Source organism: Podarcis vaucheri, assembly GCF_965113315.1.
Source record: "Podarcis vaucheri genome assembly, chromosome: 5".
NCBI classification, from domain to species: Eukaryota; Metazoa; Chordata; class Lepidosauria; order Squamata; family Lacertidae; genus Podarcis; species Podarcis vaucheri.
Genome location: NC_138763.1, coordinates 29,313,413 through 29,332,258, shown reverse-complemented (window position 1 = coordinate 29,332,258; position 18,846 = coordinate 29,313,413). Strand labels below are relative to the sequence as shown.

General features: G+C 41.9%; 1 protein-coding gene across 1 annotated transcript in view; it reads right to left on the bottom strand.

Moving 5' to 3' along the window:
* The window catches only part of ATR (ATR checkpoint kinase), a 52,738-nt gene that overhangs the window by 16,283 nt on the left and 17,609 nt on the right, over positions 1-18,846 (bottom strand). The window contains exons 14-28 of the mRNA XM_082223817.1: positions 18,627-18,797; positions 17,653-17,847; positions 16,866-17,051; positions 10,931-11,023; positions 10,567-10,697; positions 10,068-10,211; positions 9,034-9,127; positions 8,181-8,306; positions 5,883-6,089; positions 5,317-5,430; positions 3,568-3,683; positions 2,494-2,614; positions 2,255-2,392; positions 770-977; positions 120-298 (exon numbers count right to left, since the gene is read on the bottom strand). Of these exons, the coding sequence (XP_082079943.1) occupies positions 120-298; positions 770-977; positions 2,255-2,392; positions 2,494-2,614; positions 3,568-3,683; positions 5,317-5,430; positions 5,883-6,089; positions 8,181-8,306; positions 9,034-9,127; positions 10,068-10,211; positions 10,567-10,697; positions 10,931-11,023; positions 16,866-17,051; positions 17,653-17,847; positions 18,627-18,797 (2,223 nt within the window). The remainder of the gene's footprint in view (positions 1-119; positions 299-769; positions 978-2,254; positions 2,393-2,493; positions 2,615-3,567; positions 3,684-5,316; positions 5,431-5,882; positions 6,090-8,180; positions 8,307-9,033; positions 9,128-10,067; positions 10,212-10,566; positions 10,698-10,930; positions 11,024-16,865; positions 17,052-17,652; positions 17,848-18,626; positions 18,798-18,846) is intronic.

Here is an 18,846-nt window from a genome sequence, read left to right as displayed (position 1 = left end):
TCACTCACAGCAAACAAAAGCAAAGCAAATAAAGTTGCATAGTATAAAAATGGAGAAAAAGAAACAGTTTGAAGCACTGAAGTTCAAGTTTGTTTTATATTATGGCAAGAAAGTCCAACCTGAAGAAATCCGAGGTGCTCCTGAATGTTTTGTTTCTTTTCCATGATGAATGATTCAAAGTGCATTACTGCTCTTGTGTATGCTTTGGAGCGAAAAGAAGCTGCAGCCAGAGTATCCTGAGGTATGAGGTCAAGAAAACGGACCACGCTTTGATATTCTCCATATTCCTCATTTGGTGCTAGAGAATAAAAAGGGTTTTTTTAAATGCCATTAAAATTAACACTGTAAATGGCTTAGGATCAGGGAATCTTAAAAAGGCCACCTGTACAAGAAGGATACCTGCACAAGAAGGATCAATTGATAGGCCTCAAGGAGCCTATCAATCTTCCAGTGTAGCAGCACCTAAACATTGGAACTCCCTGCATATTGTTATCAGGACCGCCTTCAAGATCTCTTTTTGGTGTCTGCTCAGAACATTTTTGCTTAGGCAAGTCTATCCAGACGTGGAGACGTGGATGCGTTTTGATCTCTTTCACCGTTAATTGTAATTGTTTTTGACTGCGTTTTTATTGATAGTTCTGATTTTTCTTGTAATTTTCTTGTAATTTGCTTTTCTTGTAATTTACTACAATCAAATAGTGTATAAATTCTGTTAAATGAATAAACAAAACCTTTGCAAGAACAACTGAAACACAAGGGAACTACTAACCTTGAAGCTCTGCATGGTCCTTATTTGACTTCCTAGCAGCTTTCTCAGCACTCAGCCTTTGAGATTTATACCTAGCCCAATGCGTTAGATGATCAAGCATGGAGAATACTGTCTGCGTGCTTAAGTGGCTTAGATCTGAAGCGCTATCTTCACATTGTCTTGCAAAAGGGTCGTCGTTTTTCAGAACAGTCATGATTTCAGCAAACACCTGGACAATGTATAATTAAAAAGCAAACTTGGAATTCTTACTGCTATTATGAAAACTGGCACGACATTTAGAGACTCAGGACTCGTTAATGTTTTTGCCTCATTTGCATGTCACAGCAAACCATAGTTAACAGTTTACTGTGAATAACCTTTCTCTCTGTCTCCACCTTGTTAGCAAAACAAAACATTAGTAGTTAGTAAAAACCCCCAAAACATTATCCTTGGTTTACAGTAACATTACAGTCTTCCCAGGACATAAAGCAAAACATTTCCCGTCAGATCACCTTTTATAATGCAATCTGAAATGTTATCTGTTCAACATTTGAGCCCCACAGTGTGTTTTTACTCTGCATTCACAAGGCTCTGTTGGATTTTAAGGCTCTGAAACTTTGGAAAGGGATCACTGACAATTCAGGTTTGAAGTGGGGAGAAAAAGAAGCTTGCAAGCATGGGATCACTGACAATTCAGGTTTGAAGTGGGGAGAAAAAGAAGCTTGCAAGCATGGAACACCCCACTCCTGCTTCTGTTTAAGGGCTCTTCCATATCTGCGTCACTCTAGTGGCTTAGTCTGAACTAGAAAAAAGTACAGCTAACAATATCTACATTCTGGAAATTTGTATGACTTCTGTCATACTCCCAAACTCTTTCTTTTCCTCCTCTTAGCATAGTGCATCTCAAATTATCAGCTTAGAGTCATGTATGTGTCAGAACTACAATCACATGGACCCACAATTTTATTTATATCTCTGCATTCCCACACATAAATTAGTGGTGTATATGTTCTTATCCTCCGGATTCCATAAATGAAGATCTCCTTTTTCAAATCTTGGGTTGTGTGTATTTTCTGGGTTCCACCTACATGCAAGCACACCTAGAATCAGCACGTGTTGTTTTTCAGCAACAGGTTTGGGTCCTCTCTCAGAGGCAGGTATCCTAGGGGAATTGAGTGTAGAGTGGATGCCACAGTCTATTCAGACACCAACTTATTTTTCAAAAGCAGAGTGCCAAAAATTAAAAAAAGAATCAGACAAATGTAGTAAGAAGCTGCAATTATCACCAAGAACAGTCATAAACAGTCAGCAACAAGGATTCCACCATGGCTTTGAGATACATAATTTCTAGATTGCTCTTAGGCATGTTGCTAGCAAGCTTTCGCCCTACAATGAAAGTCATAATTTGTTTTTCTTTGTACCTGGAACTAAGGGAAGTGATTGGCAAACCACATATGCAGGGTCATCACAAGTACTTTTGGAGTATACAGGTAAAGAGGCTCTCACCTCTTGCTGATCCTCCTGATTACATCCCAAAAGAACGTAGACAAGAATGTGGGGAAGGAGATAGATTGTCACCTTGAAGTCATTCTTCATCATAATGCTGCAGCAGTTGAAAACCTTACTGGCAAGATCATGTCGCACCTGGAACAAGAATTACACGGCTTAGCATAGCTCTTGGAAATCTGAGGTCAAGGTAACATTGCAAAGTTCCTCTAACTGTGGTATGTGCTCATTATTCTTACCTTAGTTATAAGGTAACCAGCCCAGGTTGCTGACCAGTCTGCAAAATTTTTGCCTAATTTGCTTAAGTAAATGGGCTTCTTAACCTTAGTCCAGTTTACAGCCTTCTGGTAACTCTTGTATCTGTAAACAAAATTTCCAAAGCTTGTTGGTATGTGTTAGCTCAACAGAAAAGGAAGACCAATGAAACAACAATGTTCTAGGCATAGGTGTCCACCATTACTGATGTGACTAATTGCACATCTCTCTCTGAGGGCAGTAAACGTAGGAGCTCTAAACTTCAGTGAGCCAATAATCCAAGAGCAGTGGCACATAATGTACACGGGGAAACTATATAAGCATGTGGGTGGCCAAGTGGGAGTAAATAAAGAGAAACTGATGTGATCTGCAGACGTTCTGATGAGCTTTGGAGGAAGGCTTCCAGGAACAAGAGGCCTCCTTGCAAGCTTGGTGAGTTTTGGGGCTGCTTAAGCATTTGACAAGTGAGTCGTGTTTATCCAATTTTGATTTGTTTTAGCTCCAAAGGGAATATTTTGGGTTTTTGTAATTTGGGGGCCTCAATTTTCTTTTGCCGTAACATTTGCTTGTCTTACACAGTAGTACCTTGGTTTTCGAACAGTTTTGGCTCCCGAATGTTTTGGCTCCCGAATGTTGCAAACTCAGAAGTGACTGCTCCAGTTTGCAACTATTTTTGGAAGCCGAACATCCAATGGGGCTTCCGCGGATTCTGATTGGCTGCAGGAATCAGAAGCCGCAATTTGGTTTTCAAATGTTTTGGAAGTTGAACAGACTCCATTCGACTTCCAAGGTACAACTGTACTGTCTTTTTCATCTTATTAAATTTGTTCCTTGTTTCGTAAACCTGGTGTGGCCTCAGCCTATTATAAACACTCTCAAGCCTAGAGCTTTAATATTATGTTACCCAAGGAAGCTTCAGAGAGACCCTGGGGGCCTTTTGGAGGTTGTCTGAGAAGGGTTAGCCTGGTAAATAATAATTAATCTCTTATCTGGTGGCATGAGTACTCAAACAGCAGCCCGAGACTTGGGTGGAACGTGGCCATGGCCATCACACATACCGTGTACTTAAATGAGGTTCCAATATTTCCTGAATATGATCAGGAAACATTTTCCAAAGCTTGCCTCCTGAGCTGTCAGTGGTTGTCTCCCTACAATCATAGATAGAAAGCAACTCCTAAAAAGAGAGAGAGCAAGTTTTATATGAATACATTTGCACTGTACAGAATAAACTATTCAACATGAATTATTCTTAAGCAATGAAACAGAAAATGAACACTTCCATTGCCTCATTCATGCTAGACACAATAGTCTAGTTTAAGACATCACTGCAAAACCATGGTCTGGCTATCAGGACTGTACCTCAGGTGGCCCCTCCTCTTCGCCACTCCCAATTACCTTTCTCACTGTTAGTTTGCATTTCTTAGTATAGAAAGTATTGATCTGATGTGTAAAGATTTTTTCTATTCTGATTAGTTCAGGAGGGTTCTAGAAGGTTTCTTTCTACGTGAAAGAAGCAGGCAGAAGGATTCTGATGTTTGGGTTATTCCTTCTGGGAAGCTGAGTGCAGCTGGTTTAAGCTGGTTCTGTTATCCTTTCTGTCAAGATCATGCTGACTGTTACAGTCAGGCCAGGAGGAGCCTGGGTTTCACTCACTTTCTCTTTGTTCTGGTGTAAAAGGTAAATTGACCCCTGACCATTAGGTCCAGTTGTGACCGACTCTGGGGTTGCGGCGCTCATCTCGCTTTATTGGCCGAGGGAGCCGGCCTACAGCTTCCGAGTCATGTGGCCAGCATGACTAAGCCGCTTCTGGCGAACCAGAGCAGTGCACGGAAACACTGTTTACCTTCCCGCCAGAGCGGTACCTATTTATCTACTTGCACTTTGATGTGCTTTCAAACTGTTAGGTTGGCAGGAGCAGGGACTGAGCAACGGGAGCTCACCCCGTCGCGGGGATTCGAACCGCTGACCTTCTGATCGGCAAGCCCTAGGCTCTGTGGTTTAACCCACAGCGCCACCCGCGTCCCTTCTGGTGTTCTGGTGTGGTGTCCTGTATTTTATAGTGTTAAGGTTTAGTCTTATTATAAGCTAAGTCTGCTGCAACTGGATGTCTTATGGACTGTGCCAGTCCTGAATGTATTGGATTTGAGGCAATTATGCTCATTTGCCTTCAGCAGCAGTAAAAGCACTGCTGGATGAAGTACAATTGCCTCTGCTTATTTTTGGGGAAATCTGCTACATGTGTAAGTTTTTCCTCCTCCAGACGACACTCACAACCATATTTGCACTCTTCATACTATTTTAATACATTCATTTATTTAAAAGCATTTGTATCATGTTACCATTTTTTTGAAAATATACAACAGTCCAAAAAACAAGCAATATATCATGAAAACAAAACACAACCTAAAAGCATATAAAAGCAAATGAAACAGATTTAAACACATAAAACAGGGTCCAGGAGAAGCCTGGGCAAAAAAGATAAATTTTGACAAGGCATCTGAAGCAATGAAGAAAATGTTGTGGTTATCTGATATAGACAAATGATGGGCAACATATATATATATTTTAAAACATAGTTTGCTTTCAAACAAGTTGCAAATCAGATTTTGAACAGTAATTATCATGAAGCAAAGGTTTTCTGCAATTAGTATTTGGATCGAAGCTCCCAGCTGAAGCTACTTAAGCCAATAAAAGAGAGGGTGGTGAAACCTTACTGGCTCCAAGGGCCAGATCAATCGCAAGCGCCTTTTTTCCTTTTGGTAAAAAGGCAGTTGTCAATACCGTTTTATCAAACAAACCTTCCTTACCTGAATGGCATATGATGCAGAATCTTGAGCCCGGACATTATCGGCATAAGCAAGGAACGCTCTTGTCAACTCCATGAATAATCCATAAGCGAAATCTGGATCTTCTACACCAGTCTTAGGGGAAAGCAGTAAGATTTCTTAGATGAGCTGCTTTGTTGATATCCTCTGCCTGGTCACTACCAAAATCTAGTTTCAAATTGGGATTAAGAAATGATGGGGGCTGGGAGTCCTCCAGGGTCACTGGAGTCACACCGTGACTTTCAATGAGAGTCATAACGCTTGGGTCAAAGGCATTCAGCAAAACAACTCTATTGACCCAGAGCAGCCCAAGAAGGGGCAAGGAAGATGGCAACAGACTACAGCATCTCCCCCTTTTCTATGATATGAAGCTGGGAATGGACCCCCTTCACCCTTTAGTGAGAAACCACCATATACCAAAAAAAAAAATGTTCATTCAGAAGTATGTTGTGTGAGCAGAGCAGCAGCACTGCATACAACCCTATACAACTACCTGCCTTGATACAAAGATACCTACTACATGAGATGCCGGTATTAGCATTCCTTACCACAAATGTAAGCCCTTTTCCTTGGTTGTTGCTTGTTGAGAAGTCCAACCTGCCCGGATCTATAGCTCCCAGTTCACCTAGACATTCTCCACAAAGTAGCCGGGCGTGAGAATTCACATCCTGACAGCCAATTAGAAGGGCAGTCACCAGCTGGGAAATAACTGGCTCCACAGTTTCGCTATCCGTTGCATATTTTATCAGCTTCTCCTAAGGCGGGGGGGGGGGAGGAGAGCAAGTTATACATGCATACTTCATATTCCAATGTGATACCGTATTAATTATTTTGTTACTTATTTAATTCATATACCAGCCTTCCTCCTGAAGGAGTCCCGGGCAGCAAACACACAAGCAACAAAACAATTAGAACATCTAAGCACAATTCTAGTACAGACGCAGATGTAATTATTAATTTCTTCTTTTTATGTAGCACAGTTATAAGGAAAATAAAAACTCAGTACAGTCAATGCTATGAACTTATTGTGTTTTCCAGAAAAACTAGGCCCTAGACACCGAATGAAATAGACACAAGATGGGGCCCTTATACCAGGTCAGTTATTAACCCATCCAACTCAGGCTATGTACACACTATGCAGTGGTACCTCAGTTTTCAAACATAATCTGTTCTGGAAGACCATTTGAGTTCTGAAACGTTCGAAAACTGAAGCATTTACTTCTGGAAGCATTTACTTCCGGAAAACTCAATACAGAAGCCGCATAGCATGTTCGACTTCCGAAAAGTGTTTGAAAACCAAAGTATTTACTTCCGGGTTTTCGGCGTTCAAAAACCAAAACGTTTGACTTCCGAGACGTTTGAAAACCGAGGTACCACTGTACATTTAAAGTACATGACTTCACCCGAAGAATCCTAAGAACTGGGAGGGGATAAACTACCATTCCCAGGATTCTTTGGGTAAGAGTCATGTGCTTTAAATTTATGGCTTGCCCATCACCTCAGTGGCTGTCAAGGGTCTCTGAGTGTAGCATGTGGGGTTGACACTTCTGAGTGCACAGAATGAATCATCCAACAGGGCAACCAAAGTGGTTTCCATCTTGAATCCAGGCCAGAAAACAGATTAGAATAAATCTTAAATGCTCGGTATCCTCCACAAGTGACTAAAGGAGCTCTCTCTCTCTCTTTCTCTTATCCAAGCTAAATCAGTGCTGGGCAATCCAATGAATGGTCTCAAAAACAAAAGGCGAACATTAGAGAATGTGTGGGGGAATGCTCCCTATTGTCCAGTAATTACTCTGCGAGTACAATTGTGCACATTAAGGTGGAATTAAGAAACAGATACTTTAAAAAGCCAAGGAGAAAGAATGCACCACATACAACAAATCTTTCTTCTCTTGTCAGGCTGACACTGAAAACGACAAGCTCCTTTACTGTGTGACTGGTAACTGAATATCACATAATTTATCTAGTATAGATCACCTTTCTCAGCAATGCTGACAAGAGAAAGGAAGAAACAGACATTATACCACAAATGATTGAGTGCTTTGGAACCCTGGATAAAATAGAAATACTCTCTTTCTTTGGTGGGAGCAAAAGAAGTCTATTCAGATAAAGATCAGAATTAACAATGTGGCAGGGGGCGGGGATGGCTTCACTGTAGGATTCTTAGAATGCAAGCTAAGTTTACATTTCTTTCATTCTAAAATCAAACGGGTAGCTTTGTTAATATGAAATTAAGATAAATTCATCACAAAGGCAATAACTTGGCTTATTCTTAATTGCATTCATATTCATAATGTGGTTTTAGAATCAGTGGTGTAGTTTTATGATTCTAGATACACGGTGTGATTATTTGCAGAACAATCTATTCAGATGCAAGTCCAGCTAATTTCAATGGTAAAAGGTAAAGGGACCCCAGACCATTTAGGTCCAGTCATGGCCGACCCTGAAGTTGCGGCGCTCATCTCGCTTTATTGGCCGAGAGAGCCGACGTACAGCTTCCGGGTCATGTGGCCAGCATGACTAAGCCGCTTCTGGTGAATCAGAGCAGCGCACGGAAACGCCATTTACTTTCCTGCTGGAGTGGTACCTATTTATCTACTTGCACTTTGACGCACTTTCAAACTGCTAGGTTGGCAGGAGCAGGGACCGAGCAACAGGAGCTCACCTCATCGTGGGGATTCGAACCACCGACCTTCTGATCGGCAAGTCCTAGGCTCTGTGGTTTAACCCACAGTGCCACCCGCGTCTCATATTTCAATGGTACTTACTCCCAAATAAACGCGTACAGAATTGCAGTGCTAGCTACCCATTTCAGAGTCTTTGAGCTTTACAGTTTTACTTACTTGGTTTTTATATAATGTTTCTTTCAGGCTGGTGAGAGCATGAATCCGAACATCTACATTTTCGTGCTGAATAGCCTTCATGGAGAGCTGTAGCGCTGTCTGCAAGTCTGTGCTCCTGGAAGTCTCCTAAGGCAAAATACATCAGAGTACATGTTTCAATGAACAAACCCATTGTTAAATGTACCAACACATAGTGGGGGATTATCCAACATTAATCAAAATGAAGTCTGTTGATTTCAATGAGTCTACTCCAATTTAGTTGAGTACATCCCCCAGTTGGTTTTGGTGGGAAAAGGGAAGTGGTCTGTGCCATATTATATTGTTTGTACCATGTTTATGCTTGTCTGTCATTAGGACAAACAGCATAAGGGAATCTTACAGGTAAATTTTCAAAAAAAAATCTCCCACTAGTAGTGTTTGCACATCATGGTAAATAATAGTTCATAGTTTAGTATGAACATCATGGTTGCTCCCACTTTACTTCTCCTCTAGTGTAAGCAACAAATCCCAATCCCCAATTTATGGGATTATGGTTTGTTTTGCTTCTAACAAATCATAATTAGCAATCCAGCAGCAAACCTTGTCTTCACATTGTAGTTTGGAACAAAACAAACCACCTTTCCTGGTTCCGACAAAACGCTAAGGCAGGGCTCACGGTTACTCTTCAAATTAGAGGAGGAATGAAGCGAGAATTATCTACATGTTCACTGTAAACCATTGGTTTAACATAGCATGCTACTTGAGCCACTTTTATTTACACAAACACTGGACTGATGTAACCCTTTGGACATCATAGATATCCAACACCCCACTTCCAACTTCAAATGATATCAAAACATCACAAAATCTATACCTTCCTATATTCCTGAAGAACGACTTGAATGTCTTTTAGTTCAGGATGGTCAGGCAGAAAATATATTTCATGTAGAAAATCCTGTACTGCATTCCTAATGAATAAAACAAAATCTCTTACAAAACACTCATGCACATTTTTTTAAAAAAAACCCGCAGTACACTGAAATAATAATAATAATAATAATAATAATAATAATAATTTAAAAACAAACTAAAAGGGAGCTATTTATATAAACATCAAGACCCACTATTGTTCCAACACATATTTGTTCACTGATTTGGTTAGAATTAGCAAAACTGAAGTACTCTATTACTGTTGAGAAAAATCTAGAGATCTTTTATTTTTGTATTCAGATATAGATTTAGACAGGGCTTTTTTAAGGGGGAACTCACAGGAACTCCTTTCTGGCACCTCTCAGGTGGGCACCATTGCCGTTCTAAGAGAACGAGGGAGGTGTTCATGGTGAGCACCTCTTTTTCTAGAAAAAATAACACTGGATTCAGATATATAAAAGCTGGGTCAGAAGCTATGACAAGAGAACCACCTTGTACCCCTACTCTCCAATGCTCTGCTGTTTGCTGCTGACAGGGGGTGGGGGAGGGAGGAAAGTTAAAATAAAAAGAAGCGGCAGACAGCATGGGCTTCCCATGAACCTGAATGAAAATGTTGTATTCGCCCCCCCCCCCCCAGTTTCTGTGAAAGGACCCCTTTCCAATTTACCACCTGTGAAAGGGATTTTGCAACCGTGTTTCCTGGGGGAGAAACTTCAGGGCTCTGCATAGTTCTGGCCCTTCCACACACCTATCAGAATAATTAATACTGAACAGCAAATTTGGAGAATAAATTATGCACAACAAATAATGCAAAGTTTCTCCCTTATGCAGATCACAAAACTTAAATTACCTTACTACAGATTTTTATTTTTATTTTTAACACCAGAATATACACAATTTTGGCTGCAAGTCTTCTCTAAACTGGCTGCCAGTACGATACCACCAAAATCATTATGAAAATGTTTTATGTTAGAATACCTGTTCTCAACGATAAGAAAATGGAAGACGGCTGCTGTTTCTTTCGGCTGAATATGTATGAGGGGCAGCAGAGCTACGATCACGTGACTGAGAAGGGAGCCAAGGTGACTTTGATCCAAGCAGCGCACAAAGCAGTCCCAAGCCCTAAACAAAGAGGACAATTTTGAAAAAAAAAATCTCAGCATCCTAACATACAGAGCATGGCTATATATTTCTCAGTACAGACATAAAAAAAGAAAAATCAATCATGAGATGTCTGCGCCATAATTATTTGCAGTTACTCACACAGGGATTCACCATAAGTCACAATAAAGCACTTAGACCAGTGATGGTCAAACTTGGCCCTCCAGCTGTTTCGGGACCACAATTCCCATCATCCCTGACCACTGGTCCCATTAGCTAGGGATGATGGGAGTTGTAGTTCCAAAACAGCTGGAGGGCCAAGTTTGGCCATCACTGCCTTAGACTGTAGTCATAAATCAGTGCACAGTATTCTTACCTGCAGCACAACTCGGGGAAATCATCCTTGTATCTCAGCCCCGTCCTGAGTGTTGTCATCATCTTCACTCTTACTGCACTTATATGTTTGGGGCCCATAAGCTTCATTAAAGCCATCAAGCTATTTAAGGCCTGCAGTTGGGAAGAAGAAAAAAGAAGAATTATTTTTAACCACCAAGCTGCATGATAAAAGTATGCAACTGTTCACCACCCTTTACTCTCTTTTGAATTTGGACTTCTATCTTTTTCCGCCAGGCTCCAAAGAAATCTAGCACTGTCCCAGTTTCTTCCTTAATCCCAGAATGGTACCCATGTCAAATGAAGCTCCACATAGGGGTTCTACGACCCAGACGGAGTTCACTCACCATTTTCTTATCTTCAATTCCTATGCTGGAGCTTAACAACTGCATGTTGAAGAAGGCCAAGATGCCCAGCAATTTTGGTTGCAGGTAATCAGCCTAGATAGTCATAAAAATAGTATTCTGAAAATATTCCATTTTAAAACACATTACTAAGAGAACCCCACAGCACACCCACTCTTTAAATATATAGTTGATGTGCAAAATAATGTATGGTAAAATACTACCTTTGCACACCCACTCTGGAAAATTAGAACTTCCCAGGGTCCAATGAACTGCTGATCTTTCTTAATCAAGGAGTTCATGCTTTCAAACATAACCTGGTTGGTCCAGTGCAGTTCTGCATTTAAACAAAGCTAATCTGCTTGGGATGTTAGTGTTGGTTTCTGCTCTCTTCACTGTGCAGCGAAGTGCTTGTCACAAGACTGTGTTTACATTCCACAGTCAGAGTACTGTTGAGTTTTCCCACGGGAATGGGAAGCTGGATGTGACGTACACTGGTTTCCTGTTTTTCACTGTTTCTCTCGGTGTTCGTTATTCCGAGGAGGAGGACGGTTGCTTCTCTGCTCCAGCAGAGGCAAGATGCATGTTTGTAATTTCTCAATACTGAACTGAGAATAAAGCAACTTTAAGCATGTGGCACGTACTATTCATCATTCCGTTGTGCAAAGGACTCTGCAATTTCAATATTTTGGTTATGGGCCCAGAAAGACGTAAATCAAACTGAAGAATGCCGGCAGAGGTACAGAGGAACGGATCGCGTTATCTGCTCTGCGCGTCAAGTTTGATTGATGAAGGTATGTGCTCATGCTCCGAGCAGCCTGCCAGTTTCTAATTTATGGTTTTATGGCTGGACTTTGTACTTTTAAAGCCGTTTTGCCGCGATACAGTTTAAGGCACAAGCTCACAGGCTTGATGGCTGCAAAAATGAAAGTACTTTTTACAAGTGCTTTTGGAAGCTGCTGTACAGCTGAAACGCAGCTTGATTAAAGCAGCAGAGATGGAAAATGCAAAGCTGGTTGATGCTTTTGGGATTCCTAAGCTCAATAAGAAAAATTATACAGAGTGGGTACTTTATGCTGAGGCAATTCTGCGGAAAGAAGGTCTGTTTAATGTTATTACAGACAACCCCCCAGCTCCAATTACAGCTGAATGGACTGCTAAGGATTCCAAAGCAAGGGGAACGTTTACGTTGATAGTATCCCCAGAAGAGCTCTGTCTGTTGCGTGGAAAGACCACAGCCAGAGAAATTTGGAACACTTTAAGAGAAGCGCACTTGAGGACAGAAGCTGGTTCCTCAATGTACTACTATGCCAAGCTGCATGGTATGGCTCTTGCTGAAGGTGGAGATGTGCGTAAACACCTGATGGAGATGCAGAATCTGAGACATGAGCTGCAACAGAGAGGACTCAACTTTCCAGAGGCTGTGTATTCCTTCATGATACTACATTCTTTGGGTCCAAGTTGGGAGTCCGTTGCCACTCAGATTGCTGTTCAACCAACTGCTCAGCTCACAGTAGCCTATGTTACTGCCGTGATCCAGAATGAAGCAGATCGCCGGGGTGCTAGCTGCATGGGTAAGGGGGAGTCTTCACAGACGTCATCCCAGAGTGCAGTGGAACCACCAGAGGGCGCCAAAGCTTTGAAGGCAGTGAAATGCTACTCGTGTGGACGTCTAGGCCATATGAAGAGGGAATGCAGATATCCCAGGGCCAAGACAGAGCAGCGCAGCGGAAGCTCATCGCGTGGAAAAGGCCAAAGCAAAGGCAAAGGTCCGGTGTCCAGGACAAAGCAGCACAAGGCAATGGTCTCACGCTTCACTCCAAAGGTTGCAAAGGTCCAGAAGACGTCTAGATCTTTCTTCGTTGTTGATTCAGCAGCTACCCACCACATGTGCAACGACAAGAGACTGTTCGTGTCTTTTACACCGCAAGAAGGTGCGATTCACCAGGCGGATGACCACACGATCCCCAGTCAAGGCTACGGAACTGTTGTTCTTCACAGTTTGGACTTAGAGATACAGGATGTACTTTACGTTCCGGATGCCACACACAATCTTCTAAGTGTGATGCAGCTGAATGAACGGAACATTGACGTTTCCTTCAAGAACAAGAAATGCACCATCACAAAGAAAGACGATTATGTATTTCATGCTGAATGTGTTGATCGTTTGTTTGTTTTGTATTATGATGATGTTGTGCAGAATGATACTTGTTGCATTGCAGGCTCTAACAAAAGTTTGCATGCAGGATGTATTCATGATTTTCACAGGAAATTTGGTCATTTGCATTTTGAGGCAGTATCTAAAATGCCTACCTTGGTTGAAGGTATGACTATTAAACCCTGCAGGTACCACATGAAGTGCAAGGCATGTGCAGCAAACAAGGTGAAAATGGCTGCGAAAGGTAAGGTGTCTAGTAGGCAAGCTACAGAACCATACCAGGTTGTTCATGCTGATTTGGTTGGTCCACTATCGCCCTCTTTGGGTGGAAATAGGTTCTTCATGGTTCTCATTGATGCATTTTCCAGGTATATTTACGTGTACAATCTCAAGCAGAAATCAGAGGCTTTTCCAAGGTTCAAGGAATTCTGTGCTTGGTTGGAAAATGTGCATGGTAAGAAGATAAAAATTCTTTTCACAGATCGCGGGGGAGAATTCACTTCTCAGCAGTTTGAAGCTTTTCTGACTGAGAAAGGAATTCAACACGATTTGTCCAGTTCTCGCTCGCCATGGCAGAATGGACTTTGCGAAAGGGCAAATCAAACATTGCTTCAAGGGTTAAAAACCTTGCTGCATGATGCCAACCTTCCAGAGAGTTATTGGGCCGAAGCTCTCTCATGTTTTGTTTACAGTTACAATCGCAGGTTATCTTCAGCGATTGGTTGTACCCCGTATGAGAAGATGTTTGGTAAGAAACCGTACATCAAACACATGAAAATTTTTGGTTCTGACATGTGGATTCATTCACCACAAAGCTCCAAATTAGGCAAACGTGGATTGCATGGTATCTTTCTAGGTTATCAGAAAGGTTCTTACAGAATAATGATGACTGACTCTAAGACAATTAGGCTCACAAGAAGTGTTGAGTACAATGCCAAGTGGGGGGAGAATGTGGGAATTTTCCAATGTTATCCTGATGACAGTGATGAGACTGAGGATAAGCAACAGCAACCCACACCCACTGATGAAGGTTCTGATTCTGAGTCTGAAACTGAGTCGGACAATTCAGAGGATTTCAAGAGTGCGAAAGCCTCTATGCGACCCTCTGAAAGCTCTGATCAGGAATTGGAAGAACCATTGTTCACAATAGGTCACTTTTCTCCTAAGAAGGAAGAGGAGAGTGTTGAAGACCAAAGGCTAATTCGCAGGTCACAAAGAGCCACTAAAGGCAGACCTCCAAAGAGATTTGCTGATGAATTTGCTAAGACAGCAGTAGCAGCTGTTAAAAGCTCCAAGAAGGTATTTGAACCTTCAAGTTTCCAAGAAATCCAGGATTTGGAGTCTAAGGAAGCTGAGCCATGGTTAAATGCCATGAAGGCTGAGCTTGATTCCTTAGAAAAGAACAAAACTTGGGAGCTAGTTCCAGTAGTTCCAGGAATGAAACTGCTTGGAAGCAAATGGGTCTTCAAAGCGAAGACTGATCAAAATGGCAAGATAGTCAGACACAAAGCCAGATTGGTAGCCAGAGGTTTTGCACAGGCACCAGGTGAAGACTATCACGAGACTTACTCACCCACTGTGAGATATGAGAGCATAAGGCTTATGCTCAAGCTAGCTGCAGAGGAGAATCTACACATTAGTCACCACGATGTGAATACAGCGTTTTTGTACGGATCTCTAGGTGAATCACTTTATATGCTTCCACCTGATGGCGTACAGGTAAAACAGGGATTTGTTTGTGCTCTGAAAAAGTCCCTTTATGGTCTCAAACAAAGTGCACGGTGTTGGCACACAAAACTCACTGAAGCATTGTTTTCTCTAGGTTTTCAGCAAGGGAAAGCTGATCCATGTGTATTTGTCAAAGAGGAGGGGCAAAAGAAACTGTATTGTTTGTTTTATGTTGATGATATTTTATTCTTTTGGAAAGATGTCACAATGTACAATAACGCCCTAGCTCAACTGAAAGAGCACTTTGACATGAAAGATCTTGGTGAGGTAAACAACTACCTATCTCTGGAAATAGAAAAAGATCAAAGTGGTAACATTCTAGTACACCAGTCACGGAAAATTGCTGATGTGTTAAGCAAACTGAACCTGATGGATGCTAACCCTGTAGATACACCGATGACAACAGGTTATCAGGTAGAAGACACTGAAGAAGCATTTTCTGACACTACACTGTACAGAAGTGTGCTAGGCAAGCTAAACTTCATTGCCAGATGTTCAAGACCTGACATTGCTGTTAGCTGTAATTTGCTAAGCAGACAAGTCAACAATCCTACTGTTAAGGATTGGAAAGCTCTGAAACGCATAGCACGCTATTTGAAAGGCACTATGCATTACAGACTGAGATTTAACAATCAGAAGTCTGGTGGTCTTGAGATTTTTGCAGATGCAAGTTTTGGAAGTGACACTACAGACAGGAAAAGTACGTCTGGAGTTTGCTACATGTACAATCAGGGTCTATTTGATTGGTCATGCAAGAAGCAAACAACAATTAGCTTAAGTACTTGTGAAGCTGAACTAAATGCACTGTCTTATTCACTTAAGGATTGTGAATGGTTGTTACAATTGTGCAAAGACATGAAAATTCCTGTCAAATGTCCAATCCAGGTTTACCAGGACAACAAAGCATGTTTGGCTTTGCTGAATTCGGAAGGTTGTAAGCAAAGCACGAAGCACTTGCAGTTGAAGGTGCAACATGCTAGGGAACATATTCAGAAGGGACTCGTAACGGTGTCCTATATGCCAGGTAATGAAATTCCTGCTGATGTATTGTCCAAGGTTGTATCAAGGGATCAACACTGTACCTATGTACAGAAGTTGGGTTTGTACTGATATTGTACGAACACGCTGCCCAGTGATGTTCACAGAAAGGGGGAGGATGTTGGTTTCTGCTCTCTTCACTGTGCAGCGAAGTGCTTGTCACAAGACTGTGTTTACATTCCACAGTCAGAGTACTGTTGAGTTTTCCCACGGGAATGGGAAGCTGGATGTGACGTACACTGGTTTCCTGTTTTTCACTGTTTCTCTCGGTGTTCGTTATTCCGAGGAGGAGGACGGTTGCTTCTCTGCTCCAGCAGAGGCAAGATGCATGTTTGTAATTTCTCAATACTGAACTGAGAATAAAGCAACTTTAAGCATGTGGCACGTACTATTCATCATTCCGTTGTGCAAAGGACTCTGCAATTTCAACAGTTAGGTCCGTAACTAATTACTTCTTACTGGTAACTTCCATAGCAAAAAACCCACAACCAGCTGCTTGTTCAATCTGCTGATTTTGCTCACGATATTGGGCTCTTCTGAAAGATTCACTCCTATCCTTCTTGTGGGCTTCCCAGAGGTATCTGGCTGGTCACTATGGGAACAGAAGGCTGTAGTAGATGGATCTTTGGTCTTATCCCACAAGGCTCCCTTTTAATGTTCTGAAAACTCTTCCTGACATGCAAAGAAACTCTTCCTCTCTTCTGTATACTTAATGGCATACCATAATTCAAGACCAAAAGCCATCCTTTCCTTCTAAAGTGATACAGTGGTACCTCGGGTTAAGTACTTAATTCATTCCGGAGGTCCATACTTAACCTGAAACTGTTCTTAACCACTTTAGCTAATGGGGCCTCCTGCTGCTGCCGTGCCGCCGGAGCACGATTTCTGTTCTTATCCTGAAGCAAAGTTCTTAACCTGAAGCACTATTTCTGAGTTAGCAGAGTCTGTAACCTGAAGCGTATGTAACCTGAGGTACCACTGTACAAAGACAACTGTGATGGCACTGCTACTTGCCATTCGTTCAGGAGAGGTGATGTCCTTTGGTCCTTGATATGGGTCATCGTTGGAGGCAAATGAAGCCAGAATCGACAAACCATTGAAGACCTGCTGGTAGTGCTCTCCTATACGTAGCAATAATTCATTATGCAATCCCTGGTAGTCCTGTCTCAGCAAACTTCCAAGTTCGATTTCGGTTTCATTCTATGGAACGCAAATGAAAAACAAACGAAAAAATAAAGAATAGACCAGACATATGCACAACAATAAGAGATAATAATACAGAAATGCAAACCCCTAGTCAAGGGTTTCAGTGAACAACTGCTATTAACGCACATCAAGAAAAGATCTTGGTGCACAAGTTGGTTTTGGTTATGGACAGTGCCATGCAAAGCTGGTAACAGGCCCAGGCCAGATGGAAAATGTAGGTCTCATTTCAATAATCTTTACCAAAGGGCCCCTTTGCCTCCATCAGGGAGATTCAGAGTAGGGGACCTTCAAAATCGTAGGCCCATGCCAATTAGCCCACTTGCTCCGCCCCAATCTAGACTGGTTATGGATCTAGAAACAGCAGAAACTGCTGACTGAGAATTTTTCTTGACCAGATTAATTTTTTGGTTTCTTGGCTTGTTTGAACCCAGACTATTTTAGGCCCACCAAAAATATTCATTATGCCAATAACATGCTTGCACGGAGTTCTTATCTTGAGAATATAAGTCACTTATTTGTGTGCTTCAATATAATCCCCAACCTAATTATTCTTATTTTCCCAAAGCTTCACAGACCAAGTGCAAAACATAACTACCTTGAGATAGTGGAGTGCTCGCTCGAGCTCATCTTTACTACAGAAGCAGACTAGATGAGAGAAAATGTACTTGAAGTTGTTGATGAGGATCTCTCTGCGGTTTACATTTAGCTGTTTCGCTATCGTTCGAATAAGCACAGAGGCTGCAGGGCTGGCCTTGGCAGCAAGGTCAGGCAGAAGAACTTGGAGAGTCCGCTGGTAAAATAGAGAGACAGCCAAAATGAGCTCTGACACCTCATTTCCTTCCCCTTGTGCAGGTAAAGGTGCGCATTTGCTTGTGGTTAAGAGTGATAAGCTCCAAACTTACTGGCCTGAAAGGGCACATACAGAAAGCCAGACAAATAACTTTTCAACGATGGTGAAAACCTCAAACAACCAACACTGGGAAATCCCTACAGTTAGTAAGTTTCATGGGTTTATTTAGAAAAGAACTGGCCTCTTTCACAAAACACAACAGACTCCAAGCTAAAATAACCCTTCCTATAAAAATGCAGAAGGCGGCAAAATATGTGGCAGAGGGAAAGGCCTGAGGGAAAAAGGAAACCTTTTTCTCGGCTCCCCTTTTGCTTGGGAAAATAAGCTACCTCGCAGTTGTTGCTGGGGTGATAAAATGGGTGTGTGGGTAGCAGAACCACATATAGCACCTTCAGCTCCTTGCGGAGAAAGGTGAGCTAAAAATGTAAGAAATGAAAAAAATGTAGGAATCTTACCAATCTGCATAATCATCCCCAGTAATACCAACAATTTATGAAGGAAGAATTGAGAAAACTGAGATGGGAAACACATGCAAAGACTTATTCTTACTCTGGAACAGGCATCCCCAAACTCAGCCCTCCAGATATTTTGGGACTGCAATTCCCATCATCCCTAACCACTAGTCCTGTTAGCTAGGGATGATGGGAGTTGTAGTCCCAAAACATCTGGAGGGCCGAGTTTGGGGGTGCCTGCTCTGGAATATACCACCATCAACTTACACTGAGAAAACGATTGAGGTCTGGAAAATCAAAAACATTGGCAATTTCAGATAACATGTCCAAGGCAGCTTCCCTTTGATGAGCGATTTCTTGTTTCTGTACTTCGCTGCTTTGGCCGGGAGTGTTACAAATCATTGCCGACTGCCTGGAGTGCAGAGATTCCACTAAAAACTAAGCATCGAGAGATACATTTCACTGTTATTACTCTCATACAGTAATT